This window comes from Propithecus coquereli, unplaced genomic scaffold (genome assembly GCF_000956105.1).
Source record: "Propithecus coquereli isolate 6110/MARCELLA unplaced genomic scaffold, Pcoq_1.0 Scaffold253, whole genome shotgun sequence".
Classification (NCBI taxonomy): domain Eukaryota; kingdom Metazoa; phylum Chordata; class Mammalia; order Primates; family Indriidae; genus Propithecus; species Propithecus coquereli.
The window spans coordinates 2,350,860-2,370,846 of record NW_012148097.1 but is presented as its reverse complement, the minus strand read 5'-3'; the positions used below and the strand labels follow the sequence as shown (position 1 = coordinate 2,370,846).

The following is a 19,987-nucleotide window of genomic DNA, read 5'->3' as shown; positions in this document are numbered from 1 at the left end:
ATTTTTAGTTGGTTTTCTTTTTTTTTTTTTCTCCTTCAGACATAGGGTCTTACTGTGTTGCCCAGGCTGGAGTGCAGTGGCTATTCACAGGTGTGATCATGGCACACATACTGCAGGCTCAAACTTCTGGGCTCAAGATTAACAAATAAAAATTGTATACATGATGTTTTGAAATATGTATACATTGTGGAATGTCTAAATCAAGCTAATTAATATATGTGTTACCTCACATAGTTATCATTTTTGTGTGTGGTGGGAACACTTAAAATCTACTCCCTTAGCAATTTTCAAGTTTATAATACGTCGTTATTAACTGTAGTCACCATGATGTACAATAGATCTCTTGATCTAAGCATTTTCAAATATATATTTCTCACACACATGAATAATACAGATTTATGTTTAGTTCTGTTGAATTAATGTAATTATGCTTTTTTGCTTTGCAGCTTTTTTCATGTAACAGCATGACTTTGAGATATTTCCATTTCCTTGGTTGTTGGATTGTCCACAGCTGTATCATACCAGTACAAAAAGCTTCCCTAGAACCACCCTGATTCTGCCTCAAGCATATCCCCTCATTATCATGCTAATCACTATACTGTATTGAAAGTGCCTGATTTTTCAGAGACGAATTTTATTTAAAATGAAACGCAGTCACCAACCAGAAAGACTGTTGTACTTCCCTACCCACCTTCCTAAGTGACCCCAGAACCCTTTGTGTTTGCCTTTTTAATTTATAGCAGAACAAAAAATGAAAGAGAAGACAGACTTAAAAAATGGCAGTAAAGTAGGTTGGATCTTTCCCCAAACCCCCCAGATATCTGGAGTGTTGAAGTCGAACAACTTCTGATAGATACTGGGCTCCTGATGGCTGAGAACTTCAGCACTGCCTTTGGGGCACTGGGCTTTCTGGTCCCCTGAACCATCCTAGAGGTACACCGCAGGATTGGTGGAGCATTTTTTTCTGTTATGGTGGGTCTGGGGTGGGGCATCTCTCTTTGGCAGAGTATCCCAAGCTGACTCTGATGGGCATTGCCCAAACAGCCTGTCAGAGGAGTCCTAAAACCTGCACCGTGGCCTTTCATGACATATTTAGTCATTTTCAAAATCAATACATTTTCTCATATGATATACACATGTTATTTAGGCAGTTTCTATTCCCTAATCTTTTGAGCATTACCATTTTTTAGGCTATAATATATATATTTTTTTCAGAAATAGTTTGAAATTTTATAACCTGATCTTATTAAGTACTATTTCTGGTCTCTAAAATAATTTCAAATATGTGGCCCACTACTAGATGGGACCCCATCTTATTATTTAAGATTAAACTTCTCGATCGATGTGCATAATTCCTTGCCAGATTATCAGCACCTCTAAGACAGCTGGTAGATATCTGCATCATTAGGCCACCCAGTCAGGATGAATCCCATGAACTTAATTTTCATTTCTTAAATACAAACCATTGTGCCTCACATGGTCACCTTGTGTTATATATTTCCCATGAGATCACACTGAATTTACACATAATATTGTGCTTTGGGTACCTCTGCTGTAACAAGAACGTAGGATTTGTCAGCAGTACCTTCGGGTCCTGGCTCCGTGTTCCCCTGCGGACTTTCCCTTGAGCTCCCCTCGAAAATCTTGCCAGCGCCTCACCCTGGCGGACCACTCCCCCCAATGTTGGATCCCCCTGGACGGTGGATACGGCTGGTGGTGTTGGGATTAGTAAAAGAGAGAGAGCAAGACATTCAAGTAGAGATCTCATTTGTTGAACTTTTAAGTAACTTTAAAAGTTTATTTTCATCAGCTCCCCATTCCCCACAAAAAGCTGAATTGATACTCTGGTAAAAAGCGCCAAATCCTGCTATAGGGAAACCTGCCTGTTCTTTACATGACTGTATTCTTGTCAATGTGAGTTTTTCTTAATATACTCTGGCAGGATCAGAAAAATAATTAGTTACACCGGATTCACTTAGCCTTTCCTCTCACTCATTTGCATTTAAATTAATTTTTATATGGATAAAATTGGCTTATACACAAAAGCTCTTCCTGTGTATATTTTTTGTTTCTCTGGTGTCTCAAATTATTTAAAACTTTGAGGCAAAGGACTTCATTTTAGCAAGTTTCCAAAAGAAAAGTGGGAAAGAGGAAGACGAAGTTAAGCATTAGGTTGTCAGGTATCTAGGGCAGCTAATTGTGTGATCAGAATTAGTGGTGATGATGAATTTGCAGATTAACTGTAATGAAAAAATTCACTACTTCAGTGATTAAAACCAAAATTCTTATGAATTAGTTTACAACATTAGGCTTTTGAAGCCTGCTGGGACTAGTAGTTACCACGTAGTGTCTGGAGAACAAGGAGCCACCTGTCCCCAGAAGAGGTGTCTTCTCCCCTGACGGGGGTGGGGCGGGATAGGGGGCACCTGGAGGCCGGAGGATTCCAGCCAGTAGACATCCCCATGAACCTGACCTCCTCAGATGAAGGGAGCACTCAGCTGAGAAAAGGCAGCCACTGGCTACTCAAACTTAAGATCCTTGTTGCCTCATTTTCCCCAGACAGTCCCTAGACCGTCATCTTATGTGACTTTCTAACTATTTGATGTCTGCGAATTACTCAGTGTTCTTAAAGGGAAGAATTTTGTTTAATTTTAAAGTAATTTGATCACTCTCCTTCCCTGCCATAGCCAGCATAGCCTTGAACTTAATTCACAAACAATTCCAAGGAAACAAATTTAAATTCAGTATGTTGCATTGCACATATTTCAGTGTTCATGTGTTTTGATTTTAAGTTTAAAGAGTACATTTGCTTAAGGTCCAGCAAAAGCAGGGCCTGGAGTCAGTTCCCATTTCCCCAGCTCTGATAGCCCGTGGCTTGATTTGCAGTTCCCTTGGCCAAGCTTTTATGGCCCTAGGAAGTTTCTGCTAGACAGAAAAACATTTCTTTGAAGGTTTCATTTTGTTTTGTTTTGTTTTTTATAGAGATGGGGTCTCACTCTTGCTCAGGCTGGTCTTGAACTCCTGACCGCAAACGATCCTCCCACCTCAGCCTCCCAGAGTGCTAGGATTACAGGCATGAGCCACCACGCCTGGCCTGTGTTTTGTTTTTTTAAACAAAATGAGTTTCTGTGCAGGCCATGTTCATTTTTGGCATCTCAGGGCTCACCTTTCAGAATGGCAAGTTCCTGTCCTCTTAAAAGGGAAGGTGGTCTTTGCTCCAGAGTAGCAAAGACCACCTGGTTCATTTATACCCCTCCCAGAGAGAACCACCAGCTTCCGATGAAGTCATCATAGTTATCATTCCGGGCAAAAATAAAATTTCAGTTCCAGAAAATTTCTCCAGCCTGTTGAAATCTAACTTTTGATTTTTTTCAATGTCTATTTTAGAAGCTGGGTTTTTTCTCTTTTATTACAGACATATTGGGAGAGGGGGCAATGCTGTATGAAGTAATTAATTGCTTGTACTATTTCTCTGTTGTTATTATCCTGATTTTGATCATCCCTTTCATGTTAATCTGTCACCCACGTCCATGGTTTCGAAGTGTCTGCTTTGTCCCCTGTTCACAGGAGGCAGGTGAGAACCAGGGAGACCGTTTAGGAAATGTTTCTGCTCTGTGTCAGGAAGACAATTACGCATTACCTTTTCAGGAGTCCTCAGTAACTGAGCCTAGGAAATGTACTTCCACCTTGAGTCACTCACCCCACGTCCTCAAGAGGCAGCACAGCAACGGAAGTAGCTTCATTTGGTTTTTCTAAGCTTATTTCAAGAGCCTGCTTTAAAAGGGTGTCTGACTCTTTGTATCATTAAACCCCAGTGTGATCTTTCTCACGATGCCTCAGGCTCTCTCATTTAGAAAGACTTAGTGCTACTCGTTCATTTCAATGAGTCAATTCTTGCGTAATGCAAAGGTCATACGAACCTTGGGGACCGTGCCAGGCAGGCTCAGGTCAGCCTAGCTGGCTTGAGACCTACTAAACTCTCAGCCCCCCTCTCCCTTGTTCTTCACATGCACACATACCCCTTCACACGTCCCCAGCCTGTCCCCTGCAAAAAAAATCTAGGATTCATCCTGTCAGTATCTAAGGAGCCGAAGGGGGAAATGTCTGAGATGCCAAGTCCTGGTTTTCAGAGGACTCTGAACAGATAGCTCTAGCTTTTAAACTGCTGAACCGCAGAGAGCATCTAGATTGTTACTTTCAGTACTGACGATGGAGATCAGGTTTAGAAAGTGGAAAAGTGGAAATCTAGCTCTATTCATTCTGTAATTCTGATCCAGAACTTAGTCTTGAAGGGATTGTATTGTGTTTATCTTGATCTGTGTTTATCCTTTTCTCCACCATGTGAGATCGTAGCAAGAAACAACCTCTGAACATAAAGTCAGCTTCCAGTATGGGGAAGATGGACATTTCCAGGGCAGTGTGTTAGGTTGGCTTAGGGTGGGAAAAGTATGTGTGGGACGTACTTAGATAGTGATCATAAAGAACTTGAGACCCCCTTGCTGTGCCAGTGGCAACAGAGGGTTGAGTGGCAGAATAGCATTGTGATTAAGGGATTCATTCTTGGGCCTGGTTTCTTTGTCATGTAACGTAATGTTGTCCCTGACGACAACTATGAAAGATGAGCTCCTCGTATGGAGGCAGAGAAGGGACTCAGTGACTCAGTTTCTCCACCCTGTACAGGACACTAAATGTTAGGGTGTGAAGTCCATATGCGAGGGGAGAAAGAATTCTCGGACATTAGGATATACAGAAGTGAGAGTTTATTTTAATTTTCCTAAGAAGGAAGAAAGAGAGAGATGTATAGAGAGAGAGAGAGAGAAAGAGAGTAGCCACAACACACAGAGGAAGGAAAGAAATGTCGGGCCATTTGCCATTGCGGTGACAGAAATTGTATGAGACCTAGTGTTTTGAGACTTCAGAGGAGGCACCCCAGAGGGGTAGTTTTAGGAGGAGTAGACCGAGAGTTTCCCACATTCCTAGAAAGAGTAGGGGTCACACGGGGCCGATTCTACTCAATTCTAGGTGTCCCTAGAACGAGGGAATGACATGGGAGTGACGAATGAGCGACAAGTGCAAGTGACAAGTCGGATCGGGCCTCCCTGTGTCCAGTGAGGGCCCCAGGGGCCGGGGGTCCTCTGGCTTACCAGTAGGGCTTTGGAGTCAAGACGAGTTGAGAAGCGAGAACGAGAACAAGCTTGTGAGCTCCCCTCTTGCCAGGAACAGGATAGCTCAGGGTGTGGATTTTGGAGGTCAGCAAGGAAGATCCAAGTCCCAGTCCGATGTCTGCCTCTCAGCTTGGTTCAGGAGGGCCAGGTGGGCAATGACCTCACCTCGGCCAAGCTAGAGTGCCCTGCCTGCAGTCCAGAATCAGAAACAAGTTAGAGAGGGGCCCCTGCACGGCTCAGGACTTCTCCCAGCCACCTCATCAGAGACAAGGAAGGTTAGTGTCCCAAGGGGACATAATCAGCCCAGGAGACCGGTTCCTCTCAATTTAGTCAAAGATCTGTGAAAACTTCACCACTGACCCAGGGACTCAGTTGAAGGCAGGATTCGGGAGTAGACCCAGGACAAGCTGCCACTGCCTGCTGCTTCCCGAATTGTAAGCCTTGCCTGCTAGAGTCCTGGAGGTCGTGTCCACCTGGTGTGCCCTCCGGGTTTTGGCACCAAATGTTAGATTCTGAGCCAAGAGGGAGGTACACGAAGCCTTGTGTAGCAAAATGCTGTTTATTTTGAGCAGATGGGTGGAGGCCGAAAGAGCATCCATACCAAGGGAGGGGAGAACCTTGGGTTTTATAGAGGGTTTTTCTGGGAGAACTAACACCTGCAGAGATAGGGGAGGAGAAGCTTTGTCCGTATCAGGGGCATAGGAATGCCGGCATCACTGCAGCTTTCTGGGGTCAAAGTTAGATTTACAACCTAGGGACTCTCCAGACTCCCGTGGCTTTTGTTTTATAGGCTTTATGATCACTGTCTATTACGTCCTACACGTACTTTCAGGTTCTCACCCTAAGCCAGCCTAACACAGTGTGGTGCCAGCCTACCCTAAACTGAAAAGCAGCCTATACTTTTCCAGCCTCTTCCTAAAACAAATCCAAAAATAGCATGGGCTTGGTTTAATGAAACTCAGCATCCTCCCCAAAGGCTGCCCCAGTTCTTCTCTCGCTGTCCTCTGAGCTCCTGCTGAGGCCGTACCCGCAGTGGAGCACAGGACAGTGCGCAGGTGTGTGCCTTGTGGCACTTGCTCTTGTTTGCCAGCTTCGCATCTTAAGCCAGCCTGGGAGACTCTTAACCTCCGCCTCCCCCAGGCCGTTCAGTCTACTTCCGTATAAACTCAGCAAGTAGTTGTTTCCAAATAATCAGTGAGCTGTCTGAAGCCCCAGACAAGGCCAGATCCCAGGGTTTCTGACCCCTGATCCCCCCTGTGCAGTCAGCACCAGGCAGTCTCCAGGTGCCCGTGCCACATTTTCCTGGGGACAGCCTCTTGATTGGTATATGAAGCCTAGAATGTTTACTGGGCTCCTCTTCAAGGGAAGGCAGGTTAAGGAGCAAGATGTGTTGCTCATAGAGCCCAAGAGCCACCTGCAGACGCAAGAACAGCCTGTGGCTGCCTGTCCCCAGAGCCTTCACACAGGTCCCGTAGCGCAGCCACCTCCTGCCTGGGGTCCCAGCTATCACCAGGCCTTCCCAATACACAGTGAAGAAGTCCAGGGTCCACAACTGCTGGGGGAAGGCCTTAAACAAATCTCAGCTCTTAATGATTTCTGTAGAGTTTACATCTTGGTAAATTGAATTCCATAATAGACTTTTCCTTTGCTCAGATATGCAATGTTTTGAGTAATTCCGCATTTATTTTTCATTTTAGAAACTTCGTGAATACTTTCATTCAGTTTAAGAAGCCTATTATTGTAGCAGTAAATGGCCCGGCCATTGGACTAGGAGCATCCATATTGCCTCTTTGTGATGTGGTTTGGGCTAACGAAAAGGCTTGGTTTCAAACACCCTATACTACCTTCGGACAGAGTCCAGATGGCTGTTCTACCGTTATGTTTCCCAAGATTATGGGAGGAGCATCTGTGAGTACCTTTTTAAAAAAAAAAAAATCATTCTAGAAAGCTTCCTGAAGAAATCTAGTTTGGTTATTGTTTTTCTGAAGATAAACAGTGTGTCATCCTGTGGGGACTTTCCATCTTATGACGTGGATTTTGGTTCCTAGAATGTTACTGACCCTGTTTTGCATCATTCCCTGGAGAAGGAATTTATTCACTAAGGACCCTACAACTTTCCATAATTAACAGTAATACCCACTGTTAGTAAATACCCAGTTTGTAACCCAAACAACGGAGTTTGCACTTGGAAAGTTTTTTACCTAGTAACCTAAAAGCTGCACTTTTAAAAGAAAACAATTTTAAGAGGGAACAAAGTTGCATAGGATTAGAGAGTTGTTTTCCAAGTTAATTTTGTGGTTTTATTTTTTAACTGTTTAAACTGATCCATTCATGATAACAGTTTGCATCTGTATTGTAGTTTGTGATTTATCAAGCATTTATGCACATCTTGTTCCTTAGCCCTTGACACAGGGCAAGAGGTGGTATCGTGGGTCAGGTTCTCCAGAAGCAGACGCTAAGATGGGTTTGGCACATGGGGGGATTATCAGGTGGTCAGCACCTGTGGGAGGTCAGGCAGGATGCAGGACTGGACAGAGGCAGAAGTCAACAGAGCTTCGGCCACCCCACAGGGAGCTCTGGAGCACACATGGCCTGCCCCCATTGCCCCGCAGTGGACCAGAGTGGCTGGCTCTTTTACGTCCATTGTCCTTGGGTGTGGGATGTACAGGAAGAGTGTCGTGCCTGCGGACAGGCGGCTCTCTGCAGCTGAGGGTGTCCCTGAAGGAGCCAGACGCCTTCTGCTAACAGCGCCACCTGCAGCCAGGCAGTAAGTCCTCCTGGAGGGACCATGGCAACACAAATCTGTGTCCACATAGCCTACCCCTGTGCCACTCGGATCCGCCTCTTCGTGCCTAGTTAGGGGGCAGCTTCTCCGGGTTCCAGGGGCTCTCTTCCTGGATGAAACTTAGAGGAGGGAGATTAAACAGTAATAAGTGCTTCAGTTAAGAACCACCTGGATGATAAAATTAGTGGGTAAAAGTGTGATGAGACAAAGGATATTTTTGTCACCTGCAATGGGGAAAATAGTGATTTTACAGTGGAGAAGCCTGGCGGGCACCACCTTACTGAGTGGTCAGAGTTCACCAGAAATAAGACCCGTCACTCCATACGCCCCGACACGCTGCACTGAGGGAGACCCAGCATCCGTGGCGGTGTGGACCTCCTGCTGAATGGGCAGCACCTCAGTCTCATCACGGCAGTGTCAGATAAACCCGGACTGTGGCACACTCCACATACTGAGCAGCGCTCCTCCAAGGTGCCGCAGTTGGAGAAGATAACAGAATGATGCAGAAGCAGCACAGCCTGGAGACCGAGGGGACGGGACAGCTCAGGCAGTGGGTCCTCGTGGAAAGGGCACAAGTGGGAGAGCCGGTGAAATGCGTATAGGGTTGGTAGTATGGTGTCAGCGTAACATGTTAACCTAGGGAGGGCTGGGTGTAGGGTTTATGGGACCTCCGTACTGCTTTTGTCATTTTTCCATACATCTAAACGTATTCCGGAAACAAAGTTTAAAATAAAGGAATGAATGTAAAAGAGGAGGAGGAAGGGTAATAGGCTAGACTACGATCCCTTGGCCACACCTGGTCTCAGAGCCTCCCCTTGTCCCCTTCCTCCCTGTCCAGATTCCCGAGAGTTCTGAGGCTGGTCACCAGGCCATGCTCAGGCCAGAGTCACTGCACTTGTCCACTTACTGCTACAGTTGGGCAAGGGAGGACCAAGAACCACCTGCTTCCATCCCGTTTCCCAGGCCCGTGTGTCCTTCCAGTGCACCACGTAACGGTCTTTGGTGCTCTGTGTGCGCTACAGATCAGACGGTTGTGCCCATCCCACAGCGCACACCTCCACGCTGGTGCTTCTCAGGTCACGCCCACACTGCCAGGCCAGCAGCTTCCGCAGGTGCCACGCGCAACTCAGCCAGAGGACTCCGTGGTCCTGGGCCCTCTCCCGCATGTTCTTTGCTGTGAGGTTGGTCTTCTGCAGGCGTGGCACCCCACGCAGAGGACCAGACCCTCCATAGCCTCAGAGAGTGGTGCTGCCTGAGGACCAGCGGGCAGGACTGGCGAGGCCAGACCCAGAAGAAGCGTCTGTTCCTATTGGAACAGTCAGCTTGCCACCAGGGGCCAGTGGGCCAGTGTCCTCAGGAATGAAGCCATGCTGGTGGCTCAGCTGGACATTCAGCGGTGACAGTAGCCACATCAGCCTTGATGGGTCACAGTCTGTGCTGCTGAGCTGCATTCCTCACACTGCAGCCACTTGGTTCATGTGTCCGTCCTGCTGGCACAGGTGGCCAGCTACCGAGACTGGCCAGCGCCACCCATCTCACGTAGTCAGTTCCCCCTCCGTGGTGGCAGCTCTCTGGTGGACACAAGTGCGACACGACAGTCTACACGCTTTCCCATTCACCCACATGTCTGCATGCCTCTATCCCAGACCTGTCCCCAGTCCTCCAGGCCCCTGACCAGCCGTCCAGGACACCACTGCCAGGGGTCAGCTTTATTCTAACCTGATCCACTGCGTCTACACCAGGTGTACGACCAGGTGCGTCCCCCATTGGGGGCATTTTCCTCACCGCTGTCTTTTTCAGCCAGTGCTGGGTGAGGCTCCAGTGAAGTTGCCATCCCTGCTTTGGCTTGCACACCCACACAGTGAGCCGACCCACCCACAGACCACGCTTGGCCACGGGGAGTCCCCCACATGGCCGCAAGTGTGAGCTAAATAGGACGCTGGGGGCTCGGGCCCCTGCTTGGGCAGCTCGGCTGTGCCGTCTGTGTATCTGCCACTGGCCCTTCCTGATCGCACGCCTGCGGGACAGAGGGAACTCGATTCATAGCAAGCATTTCCCATGCGTGGTCACTTGGGGTCTCGTGGCCAGGCACCCTGTCTGCCTCAGGGCCCAGTCGGCTCTCCAGGCACATCCTTCCCTGCTGGGGACAGCCCAGCCTGGCTCCAGGGCTCCGGGGCTCCAGGGCTGTGCTGCCCACGTCTCTCTGGCACCGGCCACAAGCCCCATGTGGCATCCTGTCCCGCCCTCCACAGTGGGCCATGGCAGTCCTGGCCTATCAGATTACTCAACTGGGTCTCCACTCTCTCAGTGCTTCTAGGAGCCATCCCAGAAACAAGGTCACACCTTCTCCTGGGGAACCTGCCACGGTGTTAAATCAGTATCTCGGGAGAGCTCCCAAATCCGTGAACTCTCCTGTCCAACTTTACGGTCGGGTTCTCGGCTAGGTGCCGTTAGAATTCAGGTGCTCAGGGCTTCTCACAGCTCCCACCAGCACGTTCTGGCTGGGTCATGCAGCTCCTTTGGAGGAGGAGGAGGAGAGTTACGGGCCTGATTCTAGGAAAAGGGATGGGGCAGGTCTTAGGGGGAGCAGCAGCATCTTGCCGAGAGAGACCCTGCATGGTCTTCAAGCAAGGTGGCAATACTTGTTTTTGATAGGAATGGGTGGGCTGTTTGCAGGCTCAGAGGAGGCTGGGCCTCAAAGTTTTGGACATTCATTCAAAAGCCCCACACTAAGTTTTAGGGTGCCCTCCTCCTCCCAGCACTGCAGCCTGAAGACCTTCCTCAGGTGGATGTTTAACGTTGTCTGAACTCGGTGGCACATGCTGCGCTGGGACCAGGTCTCAGCTTTCTCTGCTTTCTTGCCACCTGGGTGCCTCTCCGCCTGTATCAGTGGCGACAGGCAGTTCCTGCTCCGTCACCTGTGAGAGCGCCAGCACATACACAGGCAGCCACCTGTGCTGGGTGCTGTGGGTGCTTCGCCTGGCCCGGCCCGTGAGGTGGTCCCTGCTGCCGGCCAGCTGGGGAGCCGCCCGGCTCCAAAATCGCTCTCCTCACCCCCTTTCTCTTCATTCCCGTCTGGCATGAAGTGGTTTCTCTGGACGCTGAGATGGATTTGGGGAAGGAGGACTTGGCGAATTAAGTGTCAGCACACGTGGAAGGGCAAGGAGGAAGCATGATTGGACCGAGGGTGACAGACATAACCCATGGCGGGTCTAGAGCCTGCGTGGCCTCCAGCGATTTCAGGTGCCCCTCCGCGCTCGGCATGGGGTGCCACAGCCCTGGGAAGGGCCCATCCATGGGGAGGCCCCAGGAAGCTCTCAGTGGCCTCTGACAGCACTCCCAGCAGCTGGGCAGTTTGCCGGGCCAGGGCATCTGGGTGGCACATCTGTGCTCTTCCCAAGTGGTGCTCCCTCTCTTGTAGATGGAGAGCTGTGGGGGATGCGTCTGAGTTGTTGGTCTTGTCCCTTTCACCGTGCTGCACACACTTGTCACTACCCGATTCCCATGGTAAAAAGTCATTATCAGTAAAACTACTTTAAATTCATTTTGAGCGATGACTGTTTCCTCCCAGTTCCTGCCTGTTCTGGCAGTAAAGACACCGTCATCAGCAGTATCCTGTTAGGCTCGTTTTGAGTTACCTCAGAGATTGAAGTCTGTGGGTTCTGTCCTCTCCCGTTGTATGTAGTGAGGGGAAGGCACATCTGGGGAGTAGTAAACAAACTTGACCTTCACATGCATTTGGGCAAAGGCATTTTGGAAGTGGAGCCCTTAGGCCACATGCTGCCAGGGGCGGAGGTCTTAGAGGTCACGTGCCAGGGAGATCGACGATGGCCTGAAGTGAAGCAGGAGGGGTGCCTGGAGCGCCTGCCCTCCGGCCAGCTGTCCCTGCCCTCTCCACAGAGCTTGGCAGGTCTTCAGTGTTTGCTTCCCCTTGGGATCTGCTGCCGCCGCTGGAGCAGCTGTCCTCAACTGGGGCAGTTTCCACCCACCCCTGGGGGATCATATTATGAGGACAGAAAGAACATGCAGATAAAACAAGCGTCCGCTGCGGGGGGCGAGAGCTCTGACACCACGCTGCTGCAAGTGGCGGGGGTGACGTCTGGGGGCATATTTGGTTGTCACAACTGGGGAGATGCCAGGCGGCAGAAGCCAGGGTGCTGCTACTCAGCACCCTACAAACGCCAGCCCCCACACTGCAGAGCAGTGGGCCCAGACGGCCTCACGCACAGGGTGGGAAACGCTCTAAAGCAAGAGCAGAGAGCTCACACGTCACACAGCGTACAGCCTGTACTTCCTGAGCAGAATATTTGACAAAAGCTCTGTACAGAAAGTGAATAAACACTATTGTGACAACTCTTGTTCAAAGTGACTGTCAAAATGTCGCTCCTTTCATAAGCTTTTGGTGTATTTGAGGTTTCGGCAGCCTGAGGCGAGACTGGAACAAGTTTGGTTTTCCCCACTTGGTGCGCGCAAAACTCTGCCAGGTGGATGAGCTAAAGGGATCATATGATGAGGATAAAAAGCACACGCAGGGAAAACAGGCCGTGCAGGCTCTCCTCCTCTCACGACATCCGCCGTGGGGGCGAGGGCTCTGGCACCAAGCCGCACGTGCCCCCTGCGCACGTGACCCAGGCGTCTCTCCTGCAGTTCAGCTCTCCTGGTGCCCGGCGAACGCTCGTGGGGTGCTGCTGTGCGCCAGACACTCTGCAAGGTCACAGGCCTGCCTTAGGGGCCACTGCTGTGAGCCTGTAGGCTCGGGCAGTGTTTGGGGCACTGTGATTGGCACCTGAAGGAACCTCAGCCGACGCGAGCACAGAAGTTAGTGCCGTGTGCCACCTTGCAGCCCTTGGGGACCTGCTTGGGTGTGGGGCTGGAGAAGCACCCAGTCCGTGGCTGGTGTCCTTCCCCTGAGCTCACCCACGAAAGCTGCTCCCGGAAAGTTCAGAGACTGGCCGAGGGCGTGAGTGGCGCAGCCTGTGCCACAGCTGCCCGTAAGGCCTGGAAGTCCCCGTTGCCTCCCTGCACCTCGTTCTGCGCTCCCTGTGATTGAACTGAAGGACGTCTCCCTTCCGCTTTCCCTGGCATTTCTCGTTTGTCTGGACGGTTACACAGTAACTTTTTTAAAAGCAGTTGGGCAGTTCTGCCCACTCTGGGTGCTGTGGGCTGTCTGCAGTTGTCTCTGCAGTCTGCCATCCCGGACAAGTGGCAGCTGGGCAAGTTCCCAGTGACCGCGTCGTTGTGAATCCGGTACTTGGGTAAAACTTCGGAGCCTCTCAAACAACTGAAAACTGCACGTATGAGAATGTGCTCACTCAGGTTGAGTATATTTAATCCGCTTACCTTACCAAGGGAATTTTTTTCTTCAGTTTTTTTGGTTTTGTTTTGTTTCGTTTTGGTGACTGTAGTTTAGACCAGTTTGCTGCCTGTGTCTACGTGAGAAAACATTAACAACCTCAAATCAGTCCTGTCATTCCTGCCCTTGGAGAATGCAGGAATGCTCCTACTTGTCATCCAACCTTCTGGAATAGAGAAAACTGAAAGTAGGGAGGGAGAGACTCCAGCCAGGCTCGGAGGAGAGGTTTGTGACTGAGAGAAGGGCTGTTTTTGATCAGTTGTTGCCAGCGGTGAGAATCGGGGGGCGAAAGGGAGACAGGAAGGGAGCAGCGGTGGGGCTGCACGTTGACCCCAGTTGGCAGAAGCTGACATTCTGAGAGGCGAGTGCGGAGGACGGGCAGGGCCCAGGCAGGGCTGGAGAAGGCGCTCGCCCTTCAAGGCCCAGCGGTGCAGAGGGGTGCAGCCGGGTCGTTTGCGTCCACTGCCCGCCCGGGCTAAGGCTCTGTGGTTCGGGCTGGTCTTGAGAACACGCTTCATGCTTTGCTTAACGACTGGTTGTGGTGGTGTCTTCACTGGATGTTGAGAATGAAGGAAACAGGATCTAGAAAAGGTAACTCTGTTACCACAGAGCATTTCCCTGCCAAGTCATTGCATCAGGAACCCCTGTTCTGTCATCCTCTCTCGCTGCATTTGAATCTGCCTTTAGAAGAACTGTTGATACCTTAACAGCTAACACGTTATCCATTCTTTATTCGTGGGCCCTCTTTTCACTGAGAAGGGGCTCTTCAGGGGTTTGAAGAACATCTCCAGATTCTTCAAACATCCAGGACTTTGTCCAAGACTTAGCTCAAATAAGAGACTCCACATTGGGTGGTAATTAAGAACCTTGCAAGCCCTTCTTGCGAGAGGCCCGTCCCCAGCCCTGTTTTCCCGTCTCTGCCTGTGTTGGAAGGGCAGTGAACTAGCCGGACGCGAGCTTTGCCGGCTCTGGCCCTGTGCTCTCCAGGCTGAGTCTCCCTGCAGTCGACGGCGGCAGGAAGTGTGCAGGCGCTGTCAGCCGACAGATAGACGTAGCGACTTTGGGCCTCTCCTTGAGATTCTGCCACTCTCGGAAAAGGAAGCCACCTACCAAAAGTGTATTCTACCCAAGCCCCAGAAGCTCGTAGACCAGTCGTCTTCCAGACCGTCGGTGTAGAAAGCTTAAGCAGGCAAGAGGAGGCCAGGCGGGAGTGGTCACAGCAGGCTGGTGTGGAGTTCGACAGATACATCCCCCTCCTCACCTTGTCTCGGCATCGCCGAGCCTGTCGTGTGAGTGGCGTCACATCCATGCACGTTGTGTGAGGCCTTAAAAGTGATCTAGAATCCAGGACAAAGTTAAAATCAATTTCATATATATATACATTTTTTAAGCAAAAACAAGTGTTAGCTTTCTCCGTTAAGTCATGGGAAGTAACTCTAATCAGACTCTTAAGCAGACTAAAGTAATTTTGGACACATTCAGGTCCTCGATGGTTTCTTCTGTCAATATCCAGGTGGTACAGTGCGGCCCCCCAGGTTCTCTCCAGCAGACACAGTCACCGCCGTGAGAACGTTTCCTCTGCACATTGAGAACAAGTCACTGCCGTCCCCACCCAGATGCAGAAAGTATTTTGAAGTAGTTCTGCGCCTGGTTCAGATCCTTCAAGTTACACATCACCCAACCTTGCTCACGCCTTACTTCCCCCGAGTGTTTTATGCGTTCTGTGAGTTGGCGCCTGGGAAGGCAGGCGAGGAGAGGCTATGCTGGTAGCTTTTCAAATGAGCGGCAGGTAGACCTTTTCTCATTTAGCTCTCTTTGCTCGGTCCCTGTGATTCTGCGTTACATCATGAAATCACCAGCCCCCTGCGCTACTTTCCCACCTGCGCAGTTGCTTGCACCTCGCACGGGGCCTGCTCTCTGTGGCCCTAGCGGGTGCGCGCGTTGTCCCTGCCGGGGCTGGCGTTCTCACGCCTGCGCTGGGTTTGGCTTTTCGAGGGGTGAGTTTCCAGGCTGGGTCTTCTCTGCCCGCCTCCCCTGGCATTTCACATCACATGCACTCTTCTTCCTTGCAGGCAAATGAAATGTTGCTCAGCGGGCGCAAGCTGACCGCGCAGGAGGCGTGTGGCAAGGGCCTGGTCTCCCAGGTGTTCTGGCCCGGGACCTTCACCCAGGAAGTCATGGTTCGAATTAAGGAGCTTGCCTCATGTAATCCCGTTGTACGTCTAACCAGTTCTGTTACACATACTGCTGTTTTAAAAATGGAACCCTTTCCTCCAGAGAAAGTACCAGTTTGGCAGGATTTCCGAATCCCGCACATTTGCCCCGGCAGAGCCACCTTCACGTGAAATGCTGCCGGAAGCTACGCTCGACGTCTTAGCCCCAGACGCACGGCCTGTCCTCCCTTTTCAAATACCCAGGAATTAAAGGAATGGACTTCAGTCTGAAATTTAGTAGCTTCAGATGTCCCATTACGAACATCTACAACAACCAGCGTTGATATAATTCTTTACTGTTTCCCAAGCCTTTCATGAAATCACACGATTGGGTCCCCGCCACCACAGTGGGCCTAAGTTTTTGTTTAATAATATGCCGAAGAATAATCTAACAAGATTGCATTTAGCACATTGCAGGGTGAAATGTTTAATATTAGCTGACACAACTCCCATGTAAACTGTTTGAGCTAGATGAACGGCCATCATAAAAATTAAATTTTGTTTAGAAAATCCCCTCGGCAGGCATTCTCAGGGTGTCAGCGAGCACAGCAGAGCTGGCCTCCGGCTCGGGTCCGCCAGCTGCAGCAGCAGTGCGGCCGAGGCCAGTCTCCTGCTGAGTGAGGGCCAGGTTGCAGGCAGCCCTGCTCTCTTTTGCAATAGCTTAACAGCCACTTTAAAGTCAAGAATTTACCCCCCACTTAGTGTGAAATAGGCTTTAGTCACAAATTAGGCCTGGTATGTATTGTGAAAAACTGGTAACCTTTTTAACAGGTCATTGCTCAAGTCTGAGAATTGCCTCCATGAATTTGGAGGAGAAACGGAGCGAGTGTCTGCAGACATGTGCCTTGCTAACTACCTGCTTGTTGCACACAGGTGCTCGAGGAATCCAAAGCCCTTGTGCGCTGCAACATGAAGCTGGAGCTGGAACAGGCCAACGAGAGGGAGTGCGAAGTGCTCAAGAAAATCTGGGGCTCTGCTCAAGGGATGGACTCCATGTTAAAGTACTTGCAGAGGAAAATCGATGAGTTTTGATGGCCAGGCCGCCTGCTGGTGACTTGGAATCGGCTCCAAGTTGCCCTACATCCTCAGCCTGAAACAAGTTCACTCGTTGCTCACGCTTGGAAGCAGGACTGGAAACATCCAAGCTATTTATTATCAAGGAGTTTTAAAGTACTGTAACTTTAAAATAAATAACTACAAAGCTTCTTTGTCCAAACGTCATTGTTTTATACTTACGTACACACAAGTATAAAAGTATAATGTGAGCACTAGACTGCTCTTGGAAGCTCTTATTTCTGTTTTCTTCGGCTAGTACTGTATAAAAGACAGAGCTGTGTTTTATTGGATTTGGATGACAGAAAAGTCTGGAATAATGTTCGTTTTCCTCATTTTTTTCCTTCTAGAACACAGAATCTAAAGGGGTATTAACCAGCCTCACTGTTCCTGCCCCAAATAGAGATACAGAAAAATTTGAGACATTGCCTTTGTCTTCAAGAAGGTACAGATACCTCAGAGATGGAAAATTCTAAATCAGTAGTAAGACTTTTCTTTTAGGGTGCATATTTCTGATGAAAAAATCCACTGATGAGCATACCCCCAAACCAAACATACACTTAGGATTCGTGCTGAGATATCAGTTGATTTCCCCTTTTTTTAAATATGTCCAGTTCTTACCCAGTTAACATGAAGAAACCACTGTCTCTCTAGAAGAAAGCTTGTTTTGCAGTATTAGTGAATCACTGAATAGCTTAAGTATGAATATCTAAGTTATAAGTTAGGCCTAGTGGGTTTTAAATAGTTTTTCTGACCCTTTTGAAAAATAACTACATAAGTGCTTCTTGTTGCTGGGTGAGAAATACTACTTTATATACAGTTTTGGTTTTCTATTTGCAGATAATGATTGATGTATTACACCAAAATAAAGTATTTTTATGTTTATAAAGTGTAATTTTTAGGTTCACTTAGAATATATTTTATTTAATAAGTTAAAATTCTTTCGGCACACTATTAAATGAGAAACTCCTTTCAAAAAAAAAAGGAACTACCTTATATTTGACATTTAATGTTCTTGGTCTCTGCTATGTCTGTACAATATACTGAGTACAGTATGGTGTCCACGAGTGCCCTGTGTGAGTACACACGTGCATTCCTTCCAGGAGTGGGTACTGATTCCAGACTACAGAGGCCTGTTACTAGTTAGGCTTCTGAGCTTGCAATCATATTGAATGTATGAAGAGCGAAATAAAATCAAAACCTTATTTTTGTACAGTTTTGAAGTTTATACTTAGAACTGACCACCTCCCCAGCCACGTGGAGAGCTGTACAGTGTGTAAATCTGCCTTTACCTTGGATTGATTGGTACAGTATTTTTGCATTTGTGGGACCTACTTTTTTGTTCGGTAGTTTGAACTATATATAAACTGTACAATCTGTAAAGTTTTTATAGAATAAATATTCAGCTGTGAAAACTGGTTAAATAAACTAATATTTCTTAACACATTTGAAAGTTTCTTCGATTAATTCTTGTGGGATGTTTTCTCTCATCTTTTTTGTGAAGTGCACATATGTGTGTTAAACATTTGTACGGTTTAATGGCGTGGACACCTGCATAACTGTCACCCCGATGGGACCTAGAATATAATATCCTCCTAAGTCACATCAGCCTTGCCTCTCACCCAGGGGACTATTTCCTGAATTTTATGTCAATCCGCTTCTCTTTCAAAGAAATTATTCCTGAAATATATTACTTAGTTCTACCTATTTTTAGCCTTTATATCATATCACAAATAAGCTGTAATTTACTTCTTTTTTTTTTTTTTTTTGAGACAGAGTCTCACTCTGTTGCCCTGGCTAGAGTGCTGTGGCATCAGCCTAGCTCACAGCAACCTCACACTCCTGGGCTTAAGCGATCCTCCTGCCTCAGCCTCCCGAGTAGCTGGGACTACAGGCATGTGCCACCATGCCTGGCTAATTTTTTCTCTCATATATATGTTTTTAGTTGTCCAGATCATTTCTTTCTATTTTTTTTTAGTAGAGACGGGGTCTCGCTCTTGCTCAGGCTGGTCTCGAGCTCTTGACCTTGAGCAATCCACCCGCCTCGGCCTCCCAGAGTGCTAGGATTACAGGCGTGAGCCACCGCACCCGGCCTGTAATTTACTTCTTTAATTCAGTATTATATAAGATATTCTCTTACATAGAGTTGTAACTTATTCCTTCTCTACTCGCAGCTGCAACATGGGTATTTACACCCTTGGCCCACAGTCACATAGGTAAATGGTCAGGGATAGGACCGGACTTCTGACCCAGGTCATTGTGGGAAAGCCCATATTCTGACAACTGCACCACGCAGTCTGTTTTCTAGAATTTTGAAATAGGGAGCTAACTCAGTTCTCAAATCAGCGAGAGGGGTCTGTGTCCATCATCCTGGACTTCGCATATTCTTGGCTTTGTGGTTCGCATCCCCCTTTTCTGAAGCAAACTCCCCGTTTTTCAACTCCTGTCTCAAGTGAGAGGAGCATTGGCAGCATTAGTGGAGTTTTTGTGTTCATGCCCAGTGGGTGAGGATGAAGGGAAATGTGGCCTCGTGTTGGCGGAAGTCTAAATCGGTTCAACTCTGTAGAGAAGACTTTGATAGTAACTGTCAAGTATAAAAAAACCTTGACCCAGCAACTCCATTTACAAGGATTCATCTTGGTTATACGAAATTTGACAAAGACAGATTAGCAATTAAATTTAACTCCGGATTGTTCGTAATAGTGAAAAGTTGGAAACAACATTCATGTCCTTCAATAGGGTTTTGGTTAAATAATTATGCAACACTGCCACAGTGGAATGAATACACATTTATTGAAAAGAGATGTTTATAAAATCTTAAGTTAAAAAACATTATTTAACAATTTATGTCAAAAAATATGCTTTTAGAAGTTTTAAAGGATATGCACAAAAGATATTCTCTTATACTTGCCAGATTCTCCCCTGCTTCCGAGCTCCGGGGAGAGCTAGACCAGGGCCGCCCTCCTCAGCTGTGACAACAGTGGCAAGATCACTGCAGTGTGTGTCAGGCTCTCTTCTAAACATTTTATGTGCATTAACTCATTTAACTTTTTGAGAGTATTCATTTTATAGGGAATAATGTAATATATAATCACTCTACAAAATGAGTGCTCTCAAAAAGTCCCGGTAAGCTGATGCAGTTTGTGGTGTCCCCAGCAAAACCAGTGAAGACTAAAGAACCCAGGCTCCGGGTGGATGTCCCGGGCAAAACTAACGAAGACTCAGAAGCCAGGACTGAAGATCTTGGAGGGAATCTATGCCCACAGTGTGAACAGAGACGTGCAGAGGGCGCCTGGCTGGGGCTGCTCCCAGAGGCCCAGGCCAGCCTACTTGGCCAACTCCCCTCCAGTCTGACCACCTCTGAGGCTCCGGCCCACTCACACCATTTCTCTCACACCAGTGTGAACAAGCGTCACAA

At 48.3% G+C, this 19,987-nt stretch overlaps 1 protein-coding gene across 1 annotated transcript in view; it reads left to right on the top strand.

The window, feature by feature from the left end:
* CDYL (chromodomain protein, Y-like) overlaps window positions 1-18,015 on the top strand; it is a 75,595-nt gene extending 57,580 nt beyond the window's left edge. Inside the window, exons 4-6 of the mRNA XM_012647008.1 lie at window positions 6,863-7,073; window positions 15,376-15,519; window positions 16,390-18,015. Coding sequence (XP_012502462.1) covers window positions 6,863-7,073; window positions 15,376-15,519; window positions 16,390-16,548 — 514 coding nt within the window. The 3' untranslated portion in view covers window positions 16,549-18,015. The remainder of the gene's footprint in view (window positions 1-6,862; window positions 7,074-15,375; window positions 15,520-16,389) is intronic.
* The last annotated feature ends 1,972 nt before the right edge of the window (window positions 18,016-19,987 follow it).